At 36.1% G+C, this 17,582-nt stretch overlaps 3 protein-coding genes across 5 annotated transcripts in view; 1 reads left to right on the top strand and 2 right to left on the bottom strand.

Moving 5' to 3' along the window:
• Positions 1–3,458: 3,458 nt before the first annotated feature.
• Positions 3,459–17,582, bottom strand: part of LOC131015234 (probable glycosyltransferase At3g07620) — a 1,181,237-nt gene continuing 1,167,113 nt past the window's right edge. The window contains exons 1-5 of one of the 3 annotated variants that reach the window (XM_057943533.1): positions 7,057–7,224; positions 5,334–6,319; positions 5,108–5,238; positions 4,420–4,768; positions 3,459–4,329 (exon numbers count right to left, since the gene is read on the bottom strand). In XM_057943533.1, the coding sequence (XP_057799516.1) occupies positions 3,655–4,329; positions 4,420–4,768; positions 5,108–5,238; positions 5,334–6,305 (2,127 nt within the window). In that variant the 5' untranslated portion in view covers positions 6,306–6,319; positions 7,057–7,224 and the 3' untranslated portion in view covers positions 3,459–3,654. Of the gene's footprint in view, positions 4,330–4,419; positions 4,769–5,107; positions 5,239–5,333; positions 6,620–6,790; positions 7,225–17,582 lie in introns of those variants that run through there. The other 2 variants (XM_057943532.1, XM_057943534.1) reach the window with 2 other exon arrangements.
• Positions 8,714–12,298, bottom strand: LOC131015245 (probable glycosyltransferase At5g25310). Its single transcript, XM_057943551.1, has 5 exons — positions 11,690–12,298; positions 10,242–10,932; positions 10,031–10,161; positions 9,612–9,960; positions 8,714–9,519 (listed from the first exon to the last, which is right to left on the bottom strand). The coding sequence occupies exons 2-5, from the start codon at positions 10,878–10,880 to the stop codon at positions 8,857–8,859; spliced, it is 1,782 nt and encodes a 593-aa protein (XP_057799534.1). The 5' UTR covers positions 10,881–10,932; positions 11,690–12,298; the 3' UTR covers positions 8,714–8,856.
• On the top strand, positions 13,726–17,544 carry LOC131015297 (exosome complex exonuclease RRP46 homolog). The gene is made up of 8 exons (XM_057943647.1): positions 13,726–13,989; positions 15,236–15,349; positions 15,688–15,788; positions 16,091–16,111; positions 16,309–16,381; positions 16,477–16,544; positions 16,892–17,024; positions 17,145–17,544. The coding sequence occupies exons 1-8, from the start codon at positions 13,884–13,886 to the stop codon at positions 17,258–17,260; spliced, it is 732 nt and encodes a 243-aa protein (XP_057799630.1). The 5' UTR covers positions 13,726–13,883; the 3' UTR covers positions 17,261–17,544.

Below are 17,582 nucleotides of genomic sequence, written 5' to 3'. Positions count from 1 at the left end.
ATTACTCCATATTGTTTTATGTTGTGGATTTGGATTCTTCGAATATATTTTAATTTTATTTTTATCAAATATATACTTTATAGCATACATCTCAAAATATACTACTCCATAAGTTATATTTATAAGTTATGTTTAATATTTATATTTATTTATTTAAAATATTATTTAATTTCGATGCTCGCCTTGCATCGCACGGACGGGCGTACTAGTTAATATAAAAGTACAATGATAATGCCCAAACATTAAAAGAAAAACAAATTTATTAAGTTTTATAATGATATATATATATATATATATATATATATATATATATATATATATATATATATAGGGTAAGGATCTATAGAGAAGGGCCTAAGTGTTAAGATTAGAGAATAAATTACAACCGCTGATTTAGTGGCGATGGAGGGTTAGATTTGTAGGATCATTTTTAATTTTAAAATTCTGAATATCCATTTTTTATTACTTTAAAATTCGTTGAAGGGTAATATGGTATTTGACATTTATTCGGAAACTACCACTCCTAAATTTACTCCCATTTTAAATCACTCATCCACCATTATTTTCACTCATTCACGAAACCCTGCACACACACACATTTACACACACACGAACAGGGCGCCGCCGCCCTTCTTTCCCGGCGAAGATGGCAGCCACCAGCCACCTCAGCGCACCGCCTTCACCACATGCATCTTCATCTCCCTCGCCTTTCTGCCATGTACCAATTATTTCTCTGTCCCTCACAGAAACACACGCACACACACACAGATCTTCACGCCTGCCGCCTCTGCCGCCTTGCGAAGCCACACCACCTTTCTTTCTCTCTCTGGAACTCACCTCTCTTTAGAATCCTCCCCAAATTTTTCACCGACACCTTCGATTTTAGGCAACGTTGACTATTTATTGTATCCAACAATCACTTTTGTAGCGGCGCTGGATTATTGTAGAAAAAGTGATTGTATTGTTGTTTATTTCTTTTAATTGATATGCTCCTCGTGTTTCCCAGTGAAGAAATATACATAGAAACATTAAAAAAAACTTGAATATTGATATTGTTATTAATTTGGTAGTATTTTGTATGTGTAGTTTCGTACCATAATGCTAGATATTCAATATATAGTTTAAACTTGTTCCTAATGTGTGTTGTTTATTGAAGTTGGCATGTGTTCACTAAATATAGTGTTTTATTCATCAAAGTTTTAGTAAATAATTTTGCATGATTGGTTATTTATATGGAATCTACTACTCGCCAAGAGAAATGAAGTATTTATATGGCTCGAGAATTTATGATGGATTGAAGCATAGGATCTTTGATTCTTCATTGCAGAAAATTTTCAACTAGGTGGATCATTGAAAATTGTTCATTGAATAATTGTAATTATTCATTAAATATCATATTCATGAATAATATTATTTTATTAATATTTTCCTTATTCATAATTCAATATTGTCCTTATTTGCATAAATATGATTTTTATTTGGTACATCTTGAGCAATATTCGAATACGATATGACCATGAATAACAAGGAAAAAGAAACATCTTAGACAATATTCTTGAATAAATTGTATTCACGAATTGGAAATCGAAGCGTTGACTTAATGAATATGTTTTGTTAATTTAATGAATAATTATATTAAATTGGTGAATAACAAGGAACATGTTACAAAAATTGGCGAGTACATGATGAATATTTTATAAATTTAGTTGAATAAATAAATGATTATGATGAATAAAGCATCTATTGTTTCACGAATTTTAAATATTAATTTGAAGAATACAAAAAAACAAAAATAATACATCAACATATATAATAATTTAATTTAATTTATTGTTCAAAACTTTATTGTGTGATATTCATTACTGAATAACATTTATTCAGAACTTATTCATACTATTCAGAACTTATTCACAACTGAATAGTAGTTATTCGAAAGGTACACTAGATTATTCAGAACTTAACCATGTTATTCAGAACTTATATCATTTAATGAATAATTATACGAAATTTGTGAATAACAAGAAACATGTTCAAAATATCAACGAGTACGTGATGAATAAATAAATAATTATAATGAATACATAAATAAAAAAATATAATGAATAATTTCAATTCTTTAGTGAATAGTAATAATAATAATAATAATAATAATAATAATAATAATAATAATAATAATAATAATAATAATAATAATAATAATAATAATAATAATAATAATAATAATAATAATAAAGCAACAAATTAGAATTCTAAAGTAAGACTTTGAAATGATAAAGCAAAGATCTGGAAGGCATAAATAAAGTCCATGCGTTAATTACCAAATTTATAAAGATTTGGTTGTACATAATTATAGGAAGAACGATTAACAATAAAAATGGGATATATACGCAGATTATGGGTATCTTTAATAAGGAGAATTCGGTTATGTGATTAGGCAAGAGGACAATTATAACCTTTGAGATATTTATTATGGCCGAAAATTTACTTAATTGTGGACCCTCAGATTTAAGGAAATCAAGGCATGAGATTTCTTCTCTATTCTCACAACATATAGTCTTCTCAATAGATCCCTTCCCTATATATATATATATATATATATATATATATATATATATATAATAATTATTAAGCACAAATTTGGTTAAAATATTGAATGGATCGGTCTATGTTTGTAGGGCAAGTAAGTATTGCCCTGGCTTCTTCAACAAATGTATGTTGATCTTTTGAACTGAGTTTTCCATATTGCTTACAACAAGTAGATTTAAATGGTTGAATATCTGGATCGCACCATATATTAAGAATTAGATAACAACATCCTGCAGCTATATATTTATTACATATGCAAACATCGGAACCGCCGGTACAATTATTTGGTGATGGCTTAATATCGGTACCGACGGTATAATTGTTTGGTGTTGAGATCTCATCATGTGCTTCTGATTCATTCACCATTACTCCACTAATAAAGAGGAAAATTAGGATTTGAATCATGGTATTCAACTAATAAATTTAATCAAAGTATTGGAAATGTATGCTCTCTTTTTCAAGATAGTGTTTGTGAAATGTTGGAATGCTTTGAATACTTATAATAAGATGGTGAAACTAAATGGTTAGATGCGTTTCAATTCAATTTAATTCTCTCAATTGAAACCCACAAAACAATAGTGGGTCTTAATTAATATTATTATGTGACCTAGCTAATTAGTAAACTCAAAGTAAAATTGTTAAAGTTCTAATATGAGATTAATTAATATTTAATAACTAGTTGCAGCTAACATCACTGTTTTTCACACTCCAAAGAAAATTCTCTTATAAAATAGTACTTAAATTAAAAATGATCAAAACTATTAGGAATCTTTCAAATGTATCTAAACAAATGAATATTCCCAAGATGCAAAATCTTTTCTTTTTCACTTCTTCCTTCACACACACACACACACACACAATGATATTACACATGAAAAAGAATATTCTCTTCTTCCATATCTATTTACACAAAAAGAATTTATGATCATCATCCAACTCAACCTTTATTCTTACAAATTTTCCTGCTCTGCTATCACTATGAACTCAAACAAAACAAAAAAATAAAAATAAAAAATTCAAGAAAAAGAAAAGAATGTGTAAACATCTACAAAGTGCAATGTATAATGACTAATAAGATGTTGTCTGAAACACTCTGTTATGCCAAATAGAATGCAAAATCATGTGAAAAATATCATACCTCACCGGCTTAGGATGCCACAGGAAATGCTGCTGCACCTTCTTCACCCTCCGCTGCATCTCGACGTACCTCTTCGTCGGTATCGACTGCAGTATCCTCTTCAAATTCGGGATGTCCCTCTCGAGCACAAACACCGCGAAGGACTCCCAGTTGAGGGTCTCGAAGAACGGGGGGATGAAGTTGTCTGAGATGATGACGGGGACGCACTCGTAGAAGATGGCCTCCACCACCCGGGGGCTGTTGACCTCGTACCCCCGAGCACAGATGCAGTACTTGCTGCTCTTCATGTACTGTGCGTAGCTCGTCTGGCCCCTCCTCTTCTTCGTCTTGGGAATCGGGCCGAAGATCTTCATGTCGGGGTCCTTGTCCTGCCACTGCTCGAGCAGGATCGGGCGGAGGTAGCCGTGCATGTTGCCCGCGAAGAAGGCGAGGAATCGCCTCCGGGAGGGGGGCTTCCCCCCGAGCTGCCGCAGCGGGTTCTGGGGCGTCTGGATGTACGTCTCGGGGAGGGACGCGTCCTTGCCGAACTTGAACCCTTCTTTCACGTCGGCGTTGCAGAGCGACCGGATGCAGTTCGCCATGATCTCCCTCGTCTCTGCCGGCGCCTGCAACAAAGAAAAAACGGAAGACGGAGATTCTGTTCAAGCGTTCATGCGATTCATTATCATTCGTACGTAGCGGATGAGCAAATATACCCAGTCGTGACAGGCGACGAGGAAATGGTCGGATCCGGCGGTTCTGTTCCAGAAGGGGTATTTGGTGGTGATCGTCTGGAGATAGCTGCTTAGCGCCTCGATCAAGGGCGTGCGATCGTGAGAGTCGGGCACGTACAGAACCGTCTCCAACATTCGTGTGCTGAAAGGCAAGTAGAAGAGGTGGGCCTTTTTAGGCTTCTTGGTGACGAATTTCTTGTCCGATTTTAGCAGCTTCATGAACCACCCCTCGGACGCATATATGCCTTTGAGAGGCGGCTGATGGAATATAGGCCGTTCTCCTTCAGCATAGATATAAACCTTGAGAGTCTCCTCCATCAGCTCGTAGCTCCTGCACTCGACAATTTGAACTCGTATGAACACATAGAGAAAGTTATTTTTACGAGAAAATTTCTCAATGCAAAGATTAATACTAAACGACGCGCTTGAAGCAATATGTGGGAACTAACTAATTGTTTGCCTAAACAGATTCAAGATTGTTTCCAGATTTATGCTACACTGAAGGGAGTTCTAATAACCGCAATTTGAAGTCCGGAACTTCCAAAAACGCGCTCATAACATAAGCGAACATTTAACGCCCAAATCAGTGTATAGGGCTCGAGACGTTGAGAATTCAGTAACAGAGAAATGATGCTTACAAAAATCTACGATTAGGTTCAAGTTTGCTCACCTTTTGAAAGCAGAGAAGTTGCGATACAAGCTAACATCAAACTGAGGGTCGTTTTGTATCAATGATGCGTTCTCGATTAGGGATCTTGCATTTCGTAGTTCATGATCTGCAGGTGAAGACCATTGCATCTTCTGCAAGAACAGATAAAATGTTAGTGAGGTTGGACCAAACACTCCATTTTAAGAATCTAAGAAATAACAAATCGAGTATGCATAAATATACATACCGGTGGTTGGTACGAGATACGACTCTGCGCGAGCATATTGTTCATTAGAGATATAGGTACCACCGCAGGTTCTGTTTCAGTAACTCTTTCTTTTGTGGCAGAAACCTTCCGAATGTTGGGAGTTTCATTTTTTCGCACTATATTTTCGGACTCTTTCTCCGTTGCTGCATTTGGAGGAGACATTTCTGTGGAAGCATTTCGACTTGGTTCTGGATTTTGTGGAGGGACAGCGTCAGAGAGCAAACTAGACGGTGATTCACCTACGGATGTTTGAATGACATCTCCAACCACATCATGCCTCATCGAGTCACTACTTCTGGAAGCTTCTTCCAGCTCCTGTAGTCCGTCATCAGTGCTCTCGATATCATTTCTCACAGCTGTATCAATGGTTGAGTCGCGATCCTTTTCCAATGAGTCCTTGAACGGAATTTCATCCTCTGGATCAATGCCATCATCGTCTAAGGTACCATTCAAAAAGGCCTTGCCATCTCCCACACGAAAATCATCACCCAAAGTATCGTTTAAACCATTTTCCAGCCCTAAATCATCACCTAAAGTATTGTTCAAACCATTTTCCAGACGAAAATCATCACCTAAAGTAGTATCATTCATTGTCTTACCACTTTCAAGAGCAAAGTCATCACCAAAAGTATCATTCAAAGCTTTGCCATTTTCCAAACCAAAACCATCACCTAAAGTATCATTCACGACAAACTCATCTCTACCATTTCTCGTATCACCATCCGTTTCCTTAATGGCAGTCGGCACCCTATCCATAGAACTTCTACTAAACGAATCCCTACTGTAATCACTCTCAATAATAGCTACTCGAGATTTGCTAGTCCAGGATAAGACACTCCTATATGGAAGCTCGAAATACTGTACAAACAAAACCAACCCGAAAACCACCCCCATTAGTAGCAGCAGCCTCCTCGTCTCCACGAGGCATACATAGCGAAGCTCGTTGCCCATGCTTACACTTAACCCTAGAATATTAGGAAACACACAATCAAGAGCCAAAATTCAACCTAGTGGAGCTCAAATGCAAACATGGAGATACAACTAAATACCACAAAATTCAAATACCATAAGCAATTTTGGTATCATGTGAACAACTGTAAATGACAACAGAACATGATAATTAAATACTCACTTCTCATATGATTCAAATATCCCACCTCAAAAGATTACCAAATTTGAGATGGGATTCCAACAAACACAACAAACAATAAACAATAAACATCCAAACACAATTTCAATAATCACATAAACAAATAAACCCATTACTAGCAAAATAGCAACTCAACTAAGACAGAAATAAGGCACAACTCAATTAACTAAATCAAGAAACACAACACCAACAAAACCCAAAATTCAAGAACCTAAAAGGGCAACAAAAAAACATCCCAAATCAGATAAATTCAAGAAATTAGCAGCAAGAATCATAAAAATCGAACCTGAATTTCAGAGCTGCCAAGAACTACACTACAAACCAGCCTTTCACCTCAAAAATCAGATGAATAAACAACCCCCAAAAAACTATCATTGCATGCAACATAAATAAGTCAACTGCAGCAATAATTGAAGCTACACATAAAAAGAAGCAGCCATCTTTCTCAGCCTCAAAAATTTGAACTGTAAAACTACTCCCAAAAAAATAAAGGTGAGAGAAGATTTTTCCCAACAACAACCACGTGGAAACGAAGCTTGCGCAATTGATTACCTGCTTGATATGTGTCAACTGCTCATGTATTCGATCCAAGTTCGCTTCTTTTTCAATGGGTTTTTTTTAATTTTCCGGTTGCTTCAGCAGTTGGTGAAAGAAAACAAAAAAGAATGCTATAATAAGACACTTTTTCTCTTCTGCTCATTTTCCCCCTTTCATTTAGTCGTTTGTTTTCTTTCTTGGAGGGTTTGGTGTTCTAACAGCCTCACGAAATGACGTTTTTGCCCTTTGACTCGTAATTTTACACTTTATTTTCCTTTTTTCCATCATAGAATTAAGTGCAATGGCAAATCTAAATAAATATTGTGATAAATAAGACTAATTGTATATAATAGTAACACTATTTCTAATTTGTTGAATTACAATGTGTAGATATTTTCGATTAAATTGACGCAGGACGTGAATTAGTCGTATACGTGGAAAAATTGTCAAAAATTGCAACGATATTGTTTAAGGTGATCGATTGATAAGTTTACGCGTACTTTTTTTTGGCAATCACATAATTTCGATGTTGTAAACTATACAAATTGTGAAAGGGCAAAAATGTACAAGATGAGCTTTTACATATTCTTTTTGTATCTATGTATAAGTATAAATGTACGTTGAAACGTCAACCATACAAATTCATTTCATCGCTTTGGTTAAATACATAATTTAGGACAAGAAAATTCCAATACATAAAACAGAATGTCATTCTCAACTTTATTTATAACATTAGTGACATACAACAATTAGGTCAATAAAATTTAATTTCATAGGTGATATTTTGCTTTCTTGATGATTAGTACATAATAAAATATCTAAGTGATCCAAACTTTAATATGTAAGTAACGAGGCATAATGTTTAAACTCCAATGCTCCCCCAATTCAAACCTTACCGCTCTCCTCTCCCCAAAGAAAGAAAAAGAAAAAAAAAAACACAAGATATATATGCACACAAAAAGAACCCATTTAATATAGTAAAATTGTAAAACAATTAAATCTCAAACCCTATTAATCGTCCTAATTACATGTAACATAATGACCATATCCTAAGCACCTATAATTAATCATAATTATGGCAGTTGATATATGGGAACTCGGAAGCATTAAAACCATTAAATTCCAAACTCAATTAATTCATCCTAATTGTACTTAACATAATTATCCTACAGAGAATAATGCCTATAATTATATATGAATACATATTTGGTATGACATATTATTCGTTGAAGATTCAATTAGTAAAGCATTACAATTAAAAAAAATGCAAATAGATGCGCAAAGTTTTTTTCTTTTTCCTTACTTCAATTAATTGAGCTGTTTTTGTCACCGTTGTTGAAATTGTTAAAAGCAATTAAATGTCAAACCCATTTAGCATTTCATACTAATTACTCCCTTCCTCCATGAAAAATATATCACTTTTATTATTTTTCACGTCCGTAAAAATTAAAAAGTATGTTACTTTTCGTTTTAGAATATGATCCCATCTTATCATTTATCCTTACAAATATTTTTTATTTACGAAAAAACTCATTTATTATTCAATGGTCAGACTCTTTCTATCCTATATAAAAATCATTTATCGTTTTATTAAAACACGTGTCCAATCAAAGTGACGTACTTTTAATAGACCGAAGGATAACTATATCAATCATAAAAAAAAAAATTGAAATATTCCACTAAAAAATAACATAATCTTATTCAAGACCAACTACATCCACAAGTGTTTTAGCAGTTGAGAAATCAAGAAAGATGAAATGAATATTTATGCAACATGCTATGCTACCTATATATACATCTCTTCACATTTGATACCTAAGCACCCATTTGAAGAACTCTGGTATACCACAAGGAGTGAAGCACCATATGAAAAATATCAAACTTCATAGGCTTATCATGCCAAAGGAAATGCTTCTGCACCAACCTCACCCTTTGCTGCATCTCAACATACCTCTTTTCTGGGATGGATTCAAGGATCTTCTTCAAGTTGGGAATGTCCCTCTCGAGTATGAACACGGCGAAGGACTCCCAGTCGAGGGTCTCGAAGAACGGAGGGACGTAGTTGTCCGACAGGATCACGGGCACGCACTCGTAGAAGATGGCCTCCACGACACGAGGGGTGTAGGGCTCGTACCCCTTGGCGCTGATGCAGTACTTGCTGCTCTTCATGTACTGAGCGTAGCTCGTCCGATCCTTCCCCTTCTGCAGCTTCCCGGAGATCTTCATGTCCGGGTCCTTCCCCTCCCAGTAGTCGAGTAAAAGGGGGCGGAGGTAGCCGTGCATCTTCCCTGCGAAGAAGGCTAGCACGTGGCGTTGGGAGGGTGGCTTCCCTCCGAGGTCCTTGAGAGGGCTCATGGCGTTTCTCACGTATGTTTCGGGTAGGGACACGTCTCTCCCGAAACGGAACCCTCCCATCACATTCGCGTTGCACAGAGCCCTAATGCAGTTGCTCATGATCCGGCCCGTCTCTGCAGGCGCCTAAAAGTCACCAAGAAACAGGTGGAAAAATATTATTGGAAGATGTCCTCAATTTTATAGCGTAAAGGATTAAAGGGTACAGAGATATGTACCCAATCGTGGCAGGCAACGAGGAAATGGTCAGTCCCGTTGGTCCTGTCCCAGAAACGGTGCGTGCTCGTGATGTTCTTGAGGTAGCTGCTCAGATACCGGACCAAGTTCTTGCGACTGTGGGAGCCGGGCACGTAGAGAACCTCCTGCAGCACGTGCGAGCTGAAGGGCAAGTAAAAGAGATGGGCTTTGTTGCCATTCTTGGTCACAAAATGCTTGCTTTCTTGCAGCTGTTTCATGAACCATCCCTCCGAGGCGTATATCCCATTGAGCTTGGGTTCATGGAAAACGGGCCTCTCGCCTTCGCTGTATATGTAAATCTTTAGCGTCTGCTCCATCAACTCATAGCTCCTGCATACGAGGATTGGATCGGATCAACCACATACAAGAAATGCATTCGAGAATATCGACAAAAAGTTACCTTGTAAATGCAGAGAAGTTCCTGTAAATGCTAACATCAACACGGGGGTTCTTCTTGACAGAATCCGCGCTCTCTATCAGCCTCTTCGCGTTCAGCAATTCCTCGTCTGCCTGTGAAGGCCACCGAGCATTCTACAATGGTAAAGACTGCAAGTGAGAAGCAGCAATCAACCAATAACACATCATAACATTCGCGTTGAATCCGCACAAACCATCAAATGATACGAGACACGGCTCTGCCTCAGCAGATCATTCATCTCAGATATGGGCACAACCACAGCAGGCGATCCCTTGAGCCTAGCCGACCTAGGAGCCCTTCTAATGGCCGAACTGTTAACCTCGGTTGAAAGCTGGCCGTGTCTCAAACTAGGCCTCTCCCTTGCTGGAGACATGGCGTGGGAGGGCGAAGCTCTCTCTTCGTCTATGATAGATGAAGGAACTGCATCTGTGCCTTGAAGGCTATCCGCTGTGGAATTTTTCACAGTAGTGTAGCTCGATTCTGGTAGCTCGTGCACGAGCTGCTCCCCACCCGGTTCTGCAGCCAAGCTCTTGTTGGAGAGGTTCATCTCCAAAAAGTCATTAGACGAACGCTCAACTACATGATCATTGCTCGTCTCTGGCTTCCTTTCACCCAACAAGTTTGTCACATTCTGAGACGGGCCACCAGAAAAAACCGGGTTGGCTGAACTCCCCGTCTCATTAATCGAGAAACTGCCTGCTGATGCTACTCCAGATTTGCCAATAGATAGTAAAGATGACATAACATAGCCATATGGGAGCTTAATATACTGAACCATCAAAACTAGTGAAAAGGCCAAAGCCATATACCACAGCAGCCTCCGAGTTTCCATTACAACGACGTTGCTGAAGCAAAGCAGTCGAGCTCTGTTGCTGCTTCAGCATCTGCGAAAAATCGGGGGTTAAGTCATTGAGTATTTGAGTGTGTTTTCTGTTCTTAGAGCTCACTTCATTGCTGTTATACATAGTAGCCCAAGAAAAAGCACTCAAATTCAAGAAAAAATCAAGAAAATAAATGGGGATTAAGCCTCTTCTGCTGTTCAAAACTATGACATTCTACTCTTTCAAACAATCTTTTTTCCAAAATCATAAAATCAGAGATTCTGTATTTATACATAGTAGACCAAGAAAAGGCACTCAAATTCAAGAAAATAAATGGGGATTAATTGAGCCTCTTTTGCAGTTCAAAACTAAGGCATTCTACTCTTTCAAACAATCTTATTTCCAACATCATAAAATCTGATATTCTACAGTAAAAGAATTACAATAAATCAGCATATGAGAGATAGGGCAGGCTAACCTAGTGCAAAACAAGATGGGATTTTGATGTGTAAGAAGCAATCAAAGCAAACCACATGAAATTAATTTGCTCAACCAGTGTTAAATTGAGCACTAATATCAAAAGCCAGCCAAAACCCCAAAAAAAGAATACTATAAAAATAGGTAAACAAAACATAAATTGCAGATACCTAACACACAAAACCCTGCTTCCTACCAGGAAACCACCTACCTCTCATCAAACAAACAGAGTAATTCAAGAAAGAAAAGAAACAACAATTTCAAGAAAATTCCAAATTAAAAAAAATAAAAATAAAATAAAAAATCACACTGAAATTGCAGAATAAGAAAAAGAAAAGCTTACACATAAAACCCAGCTACTCAAATACTCAATGTCTGAAGAGCTTGAGTTGAAGTACAAGCAATGCTGCAGTGGAGGTGTTGTACTCTGAAAAGGGTCTCCATGGAAAAGAAAATCATGAACAACTTCTATTTCAAAAATAATTGAAATAGTATGAAAAAAGATAAGAAAAAAGCAAGAACATAGATTTAGCCTAGGGTTCTGTGCTATTTACTCAGCAGCATTAATTGCAGAAGAATTAATAAAGCAATTCTTTACTAATCTCCACGTCAAAGCTACACAAATGCATGTGCAGTTATTGAATTTGAAGAAATAAGAATTTTTGTATCTGTTTAAAAGTATTAAAAAAACTCCCTCTTGCCTTTTTATAAATGCAGAAAAGTGGAATTAAAACAGTTTACAAAAATAAATAAATAAATCCCAACTTTTTTCCAGATGCGCCCTTTTCTTTGCCAACGAGCCAAATTCCTGTTTTGCTTCATCAATCAATTCAAGAATAATATCAAGATTTTTTTACTTCTGTTAGTTAGAGGGAATTAATAATTAAAACATCGAGGTAAATTCTGCATCAGCATGTTGCAAAGTTTCATTCTTTTGCTGGAATTATTTATTATTGGGACTTAAAAATTAAAATAAAGCAACTAACTAACTTTGTTCCTTGTTCTTAATATCAAGATTCAATTTTTATTTCTGTCAGCATCAGCATTTTGTTAATTTTGGTGGCTATTTTTTTCTTGATGAGGTTTGTCCCTTTCTGAACAAAATGCCACCAACATCTACACTAATCACATCTAAAAATATCTCTTTATTGTGATGTAGATATCAAATAATGCAATTAAACTATATTTGATTATTGATGTGAAGTATTCATTTTTTTCTCAAACAAGGTGATCTATCCAAGAACAGATATAGGCAAATCGCCTGTGGTCCACAATCCACATGATATCATGTGAAAAAAGAATAAATTTTCACAAGAATTATGTGACAAAATAAAATGCTTCACAAAAGTCCAAGATCCAAATTTAATTTCAATTTGGCTTTTTGGTGGTATTGCTGAAATAGTAAGGTATTGTGGCGTTATGCTCAAAACAAACCCATAAACTTTTAGCATCCGAAGACTTTTTAGAGAATATATGTATGAATTTGCATGTGATTAAAAGTAGTTTGAATTTCAAGTAACAATTAGGAGACCATTAAAACTTTGAAGGATTTCTAATAAAGAACTTCAAAGTCGTTCAAGATATTCAAACGGATAATCTTTTATGCTAATCGTGAGGTTTATATAGAATTCAAATTTCATCGTCCATCTTTTTCTAAATAAAAAAAGAAAAATATTATTTTAAACTCTAAACTATTTATCGTATTGTTAATTATATCATTAATTATATCATGAACTATCAATCCTATATACCAATTATACCAACCATCTATTTTTTTACTCCGAAAATTTACATGGCTCGCTAGATAACATATTTACATTTTAAAGTTTATTCTTTAACTCACATGGCATAAAAACAACGTTGTTTTATGACAGAAAGAAGGATTATAGATTTTTTTTTTCAATTAGTAAGTACAAAGCAATTCGTTTGTGTCAAGTAAGTTAAAAAAAACACCATGTTATCCAGCAAACCACGCCATTTTTTAGAGCTGAAAAATAGACGGAGGATACGATTGATATAAAATTGGTAGTTCATGATTTAAAAATATATTCTTAATAATTCAATATATAATTAATAGTATGAAAATAATTTGAAGTACAAAGTGATATTTACTTTATTTTTCAAAAAAAATTTGAAGGTTTCTTTTTCAAATTTATTAGGGAATTAGTTTTATATCCATTTTCTGTTTGAATTCGAAGTTCAATTCAAAAATTTGTCGGGCCTAAAATATAATGGCCCATTTTCTAGGGAGTGTTTTTTTTATATTGGACTGGGCCGGGTCGGGCCTATAATATCATGGTTCAATCCAGTAATCCCAAAAAACCCGAAAAAATAATAAATAAATAAATAAATAAAGAGAAAAGAAAGCGTTAAATGTAAAGTGCGATTTTAGCCTCTTATACCATTCATCTTCCCCGTTAAACCCTTGCTTCGAAAACCCTAGATTTTGACCTTCACTTTCAGAGAATTTTTTGTTAAATCTTCAAATTGATCTTCAATTTGTGCTTGGAAAATTTAGAGAGAGAGAGAGCAGAACGATGGAATTAGAGAGAGTAGGCGGGCGTGGAGCCAACCAGTTGAGACCGATTGACTGTGCTCGCGACGTTCTCAGCCGCGCCCATGGCTCCGCCAGTTGTTCTCATGGTACAGCTCCTTTTTTTTTGCTATTTTCCTCTTTTTCAAATTTTTGTAATCACAAGGAGCTCGCTTTGTTTACTTCAAATTTATTTTGCTGGAGGTACAATGATTGATGCTTACTGTTTCAAGCTGGAATTGTTTCATGGCTAGGTTCTCTGTTATTTGTAGTGGCTTGGTTATAACACATTAACAATGAAAGCTTCTCGTAATTCTGAGTTTCTGAGTCTGGCATTGCCACATTGCATTTTTCTGTTTTGGTACTAATTTTTAGGGATGTCAATCGGGTCAGCCCACCGGGTTTTCGGGCTAGCCCTATCGGGTTCCGGGTTAGTCGGGTGCGGGCTAATCGGGTTGGAGATTTTTTCGGGTTGTAAATCTTCAACCCTAACCCTAAACTTTCGGGTTTCGGGCTAGCCCATCGGGCTAATCAGGTTAAAGGCGTAAAAATAAAATTATCATTTGTATTTTATTATTCCTAATGATCTAGTGTATAATGTATAAAATATACATAGATATTAAAGATATAAATTACTATATAGCAAAGCATGAAATGCAAAAATATAAGATATTCAAGATTACATAAACAAAATTGTATTAAAATGAGATAGTAAAATTTAACATGTATCAATGCACTAGAATCAATCTGGATTATTACTAAATAATTGGTGGATTTGCCATGCACGTCTCATTGACAGAAAAATAAAATAAAAATTGGTATCACTTTAAAATGAGATACTAATAATTAATTTCTAACTAATGAGATACTAATAATCAATTTCTACAAAAAAATCCGTAATTAATTTCACTTTTTTAATGAGATTGCATACACACACATATATATTCTAACTAATTAATTTCACTTTTTTTTAATGAGGCTACATATATATATATTTAAGCAAATACCATAGATCTAAACATAGCAAAAGTTGTAACTGGATGCATCAGTCACAATTCCGTCAGCCCACCGGGCCAGCCCATCGGGTTTTCGGGCTAGCCCTATCGGGTTCCGGGTTAGTCGGGTGTGGGCTAATCGGGCTGAAGGTTTTTTCGGGTTGTGATTTTTCAACCCTAACCCTCTAATTTTGTCGGGTTATTCGGGTCGGCCCACGGGTTTCGGGCTGCATTGACATCCCTACTAATTTTGGTGATGACGTAAAAATGCTGAGGATATCTTATTACCATTCATTAATCACGTTTGTCTAGAAATTTGTTCTAGTTGAAATTCGGTGTGAGGTTTTGATTTCTGCTTCAGGAGAGACTAGGGTGCTTGCTGCTGTTTTCGGACCTAAAGCTGGGACGAAGAAGAATGAGAACCCCGAGAAAGCTTGCATTGAAGTCATTTGGAAAGCCAAAACGGGGCCAATTGGTGAGAACACATCTAGTATTTTCCCTATGTCATGTCCGTTTCTATTGATGCTTTGTAGCTAGCAATGCCGTTTGCCATATTTTTGTGGTTTCGTAAGCAGAAACTGAAGTTGCTTATACAACATATGTATTCCAGCATAATTTCAAAATTAAATTCTCTAGAATCAAGCTCAATGTATATCAGGTTTTTTGCATTCGAACTTCTAAGTATTGCCGGTATTACATTTAAGTTTTTATCATGTTCTTTGAGAGCTAATAATTGGTTGTCCCTTTCTTATTTAGTTGCTACTTATAGTTTATATTTCCATTGGCTAATTTTGGGACACGGGAATTTGCTAGGAAAAACTGAAAAGGAGTTTGAGATGATATTGAAGAGAACATTGCAAAATATCTGCCTTTTGACTGTTCATCCGAATACCACCACATCAATAGTAGTTCAGGTGACCTTGCTTTATTACTTTGTGTGTTAATATGGTGAATATTATATGTAGAATTCTGGGATTGCATCATGTTTATGAACTAGGTGCTTCTGGTGGGAATGTTATCATTTATTTAACCAGCCCACAGATGTGAGATTTTTGTTGACTGTTTAATTTTGTGGGTGGAGCATGGTACAACTATGTTAAATTAGCAAATTTGCTTCTGAAATATCATATGTAGAATTTTGTCTAGGAGCATTTTTCTCAGTTGGTCTGGATTTCGAAGCATCAATCATAGGTGATAAATGATTTTTGTTCCGCAGGTTGTTCATGACGATGGTTCTGTATCCTTCCCCGTATGTTTGTTTCTCTCTAATACATGGGACTTCGCCTTTTGATATGGATCACTCACAAGGCAAAAGAGTCTATGTTACTCTTAACTGTTATGAGAATATGAATATTGTGACCCAACGTCTCTGTTTCTCTCCCTCCTATAGAAGCCCCATAAATTTCTGAATTTCTTTGACCAAGCTTTTGTAAGGTTCTTCCATGTGCCATACACGCTTCTTGTGCTGCTCTTGTAGATGCTGGAATCCCTTTGAAATCCCTTGCAGGTAATATGTCATAGTAGTGTTCCTTTCTTATGTTTCCGTAATCCATCTTTATAGATTGAGTAGAGTTCCGACACTATTGCATTCTTTTCCTCTAGTCTCGTTATGTTGCTGTCTCACCGAAAGTGGGAATATTATATTGGACCCGAGCAAGCTAGAAGAACAGGTATTTCCTTGTAACCTTGTTCGTGACATCTTTTTCATTCTAGTTTGCAAATAATCTCATTCTTTCATTCTAGTTTGCAAATAATCTCATATCTTCCTTAGTTTGGTAGATCTGTGGAACCTGTCATTTCTTTCATGCTAGTTTCTTACAATGTTTCCCGTCATAGATATTAGTACCTCCCCATCATGGACAAGCAAAGTGAAACTCTACCCATGTTTTTTCTAGTTGTAGTTTTGTAATTTCAAAAGACTCTTTTAATGTGAGTTTAGTTTAATCACATTCAATGCACATTCCATTCATGTCTATAGCAAACATCTCTCGTTTGACATGGTCGTTTACTGTGGCAGACAATGAAGGCTTTTGTATGCTTAGTATTTCCCAGCTCAGTTCATTCTATACTCCCTGAAGAATCAACGCATGCAAGCTCAAAATCAACGGAGCAAGAGATCATTACGTCTCTTACACACGGCGTAATGACTGGTAAATCTGATTTCTTCCTCTTTATCTTTTCATCGAAAACTCACTTTTTGGTGTGTGTTGGTAATCTTTTAAAACCACACCGAACTAATATCTTCGTGGCTGCGCCTAATTGGTACACAGTGGACGATTACTTCCACTGCGTAGAACAAGGACGAGCTGCAATCGCTCCACTATCCAATATTCTGAAAAAGAAGATGCGATCACAATCTGCAGGCAACTCATCCAAGGCAGGTTGAACTTGTTACAGCCAAAAGCAACAAGATGAAAGGGAAAAATCATTTCATCCTCACAATCTACCGAATCCAGTTCTTCTGCATCGCGTTTTTGCTCGTTTTCCAGAAATCGCATTGGACAAGCAGATCCTGCATGCACTGTAATGTCTTGAGTCTCCTCTCTTTTCTTAAGATTATGTTTGTTTCAATTCCTCTGTAATGTCGCAGTCTCCTCTGTTTTCTTAAGATTATGTTGGTCTCAATCCCTTTCATCTATACATATATAAAAGAAGAATCGATTAGCAAAATATTTTCCCACCATTCTACTTTTAGCCCATATTTAGAA

Source organism: Salvia miltiorrhiza, chromosome 3 (genome assembly GCF_028751815.1).
Source record: "Salvia miltiorrhiza cultivar Shanhuang (shh) chromosome 3, IMPLAD_Smil_shh, whole genome shotgun sequence".
Lineage (NCBI taxonomy): Eukaryota > Viridiplantae > Streptophyta > Magnoliopsida > Lamiales > Lamiaceae > Salvia > Salvia miltiorrhiza.
The sequence above is the reverse complement of the archived record's forward strand: the minus strand, read 5'-3'. Positions and strand labels throughout refer to the sequence as shown.

Bases quoted from the DNA above. Each gene is read 5' to 3' on its own strand.
- LOC131015245 (XM_057943551.1), bottom strand. From the start codon at position 10,880: ATGGAAACTCGGAGGCTGCTGTGGTATATGGCTTTGGCCTTTTCACTA. The intron at 10,162-10,241 runs GTTTGTGCGGAT...TTACCATTGTAG, and splicing joins GTGTCTCGTATCATTTGATG to AATGCTCGGTGGCCTTCACA. The intron at 9,961-10,030 runs GTAACTTTTTGT...CCTCGTATGCAG, and splicing joins AACTTCTCTGCATTTACAAG to GAGCTATGAGTTGATGGAGC.
- LOC131015297 (XM_057943647.1), top strand. From the start codon at position 13,884: ATGGAATTAGAGAGAGTAGGCGGGCGTGGAGCCAACCAGTTGAGACCG. The intron at 16,112-16,308 runs GTATCCTTCCCC...AGCTTTTGTAAG, and splicing joins TTGTTCATGACGATGGTTCT to GTTCTTCCATGTGCCATACA. The intron at 16,545-16,891 runs GTATTTCCTTGT...TTACTGTGGCAG, and splicing joins CGAGCAAGCTAGAAGAACAG to ACAATGAAGGCTTTTGTATG.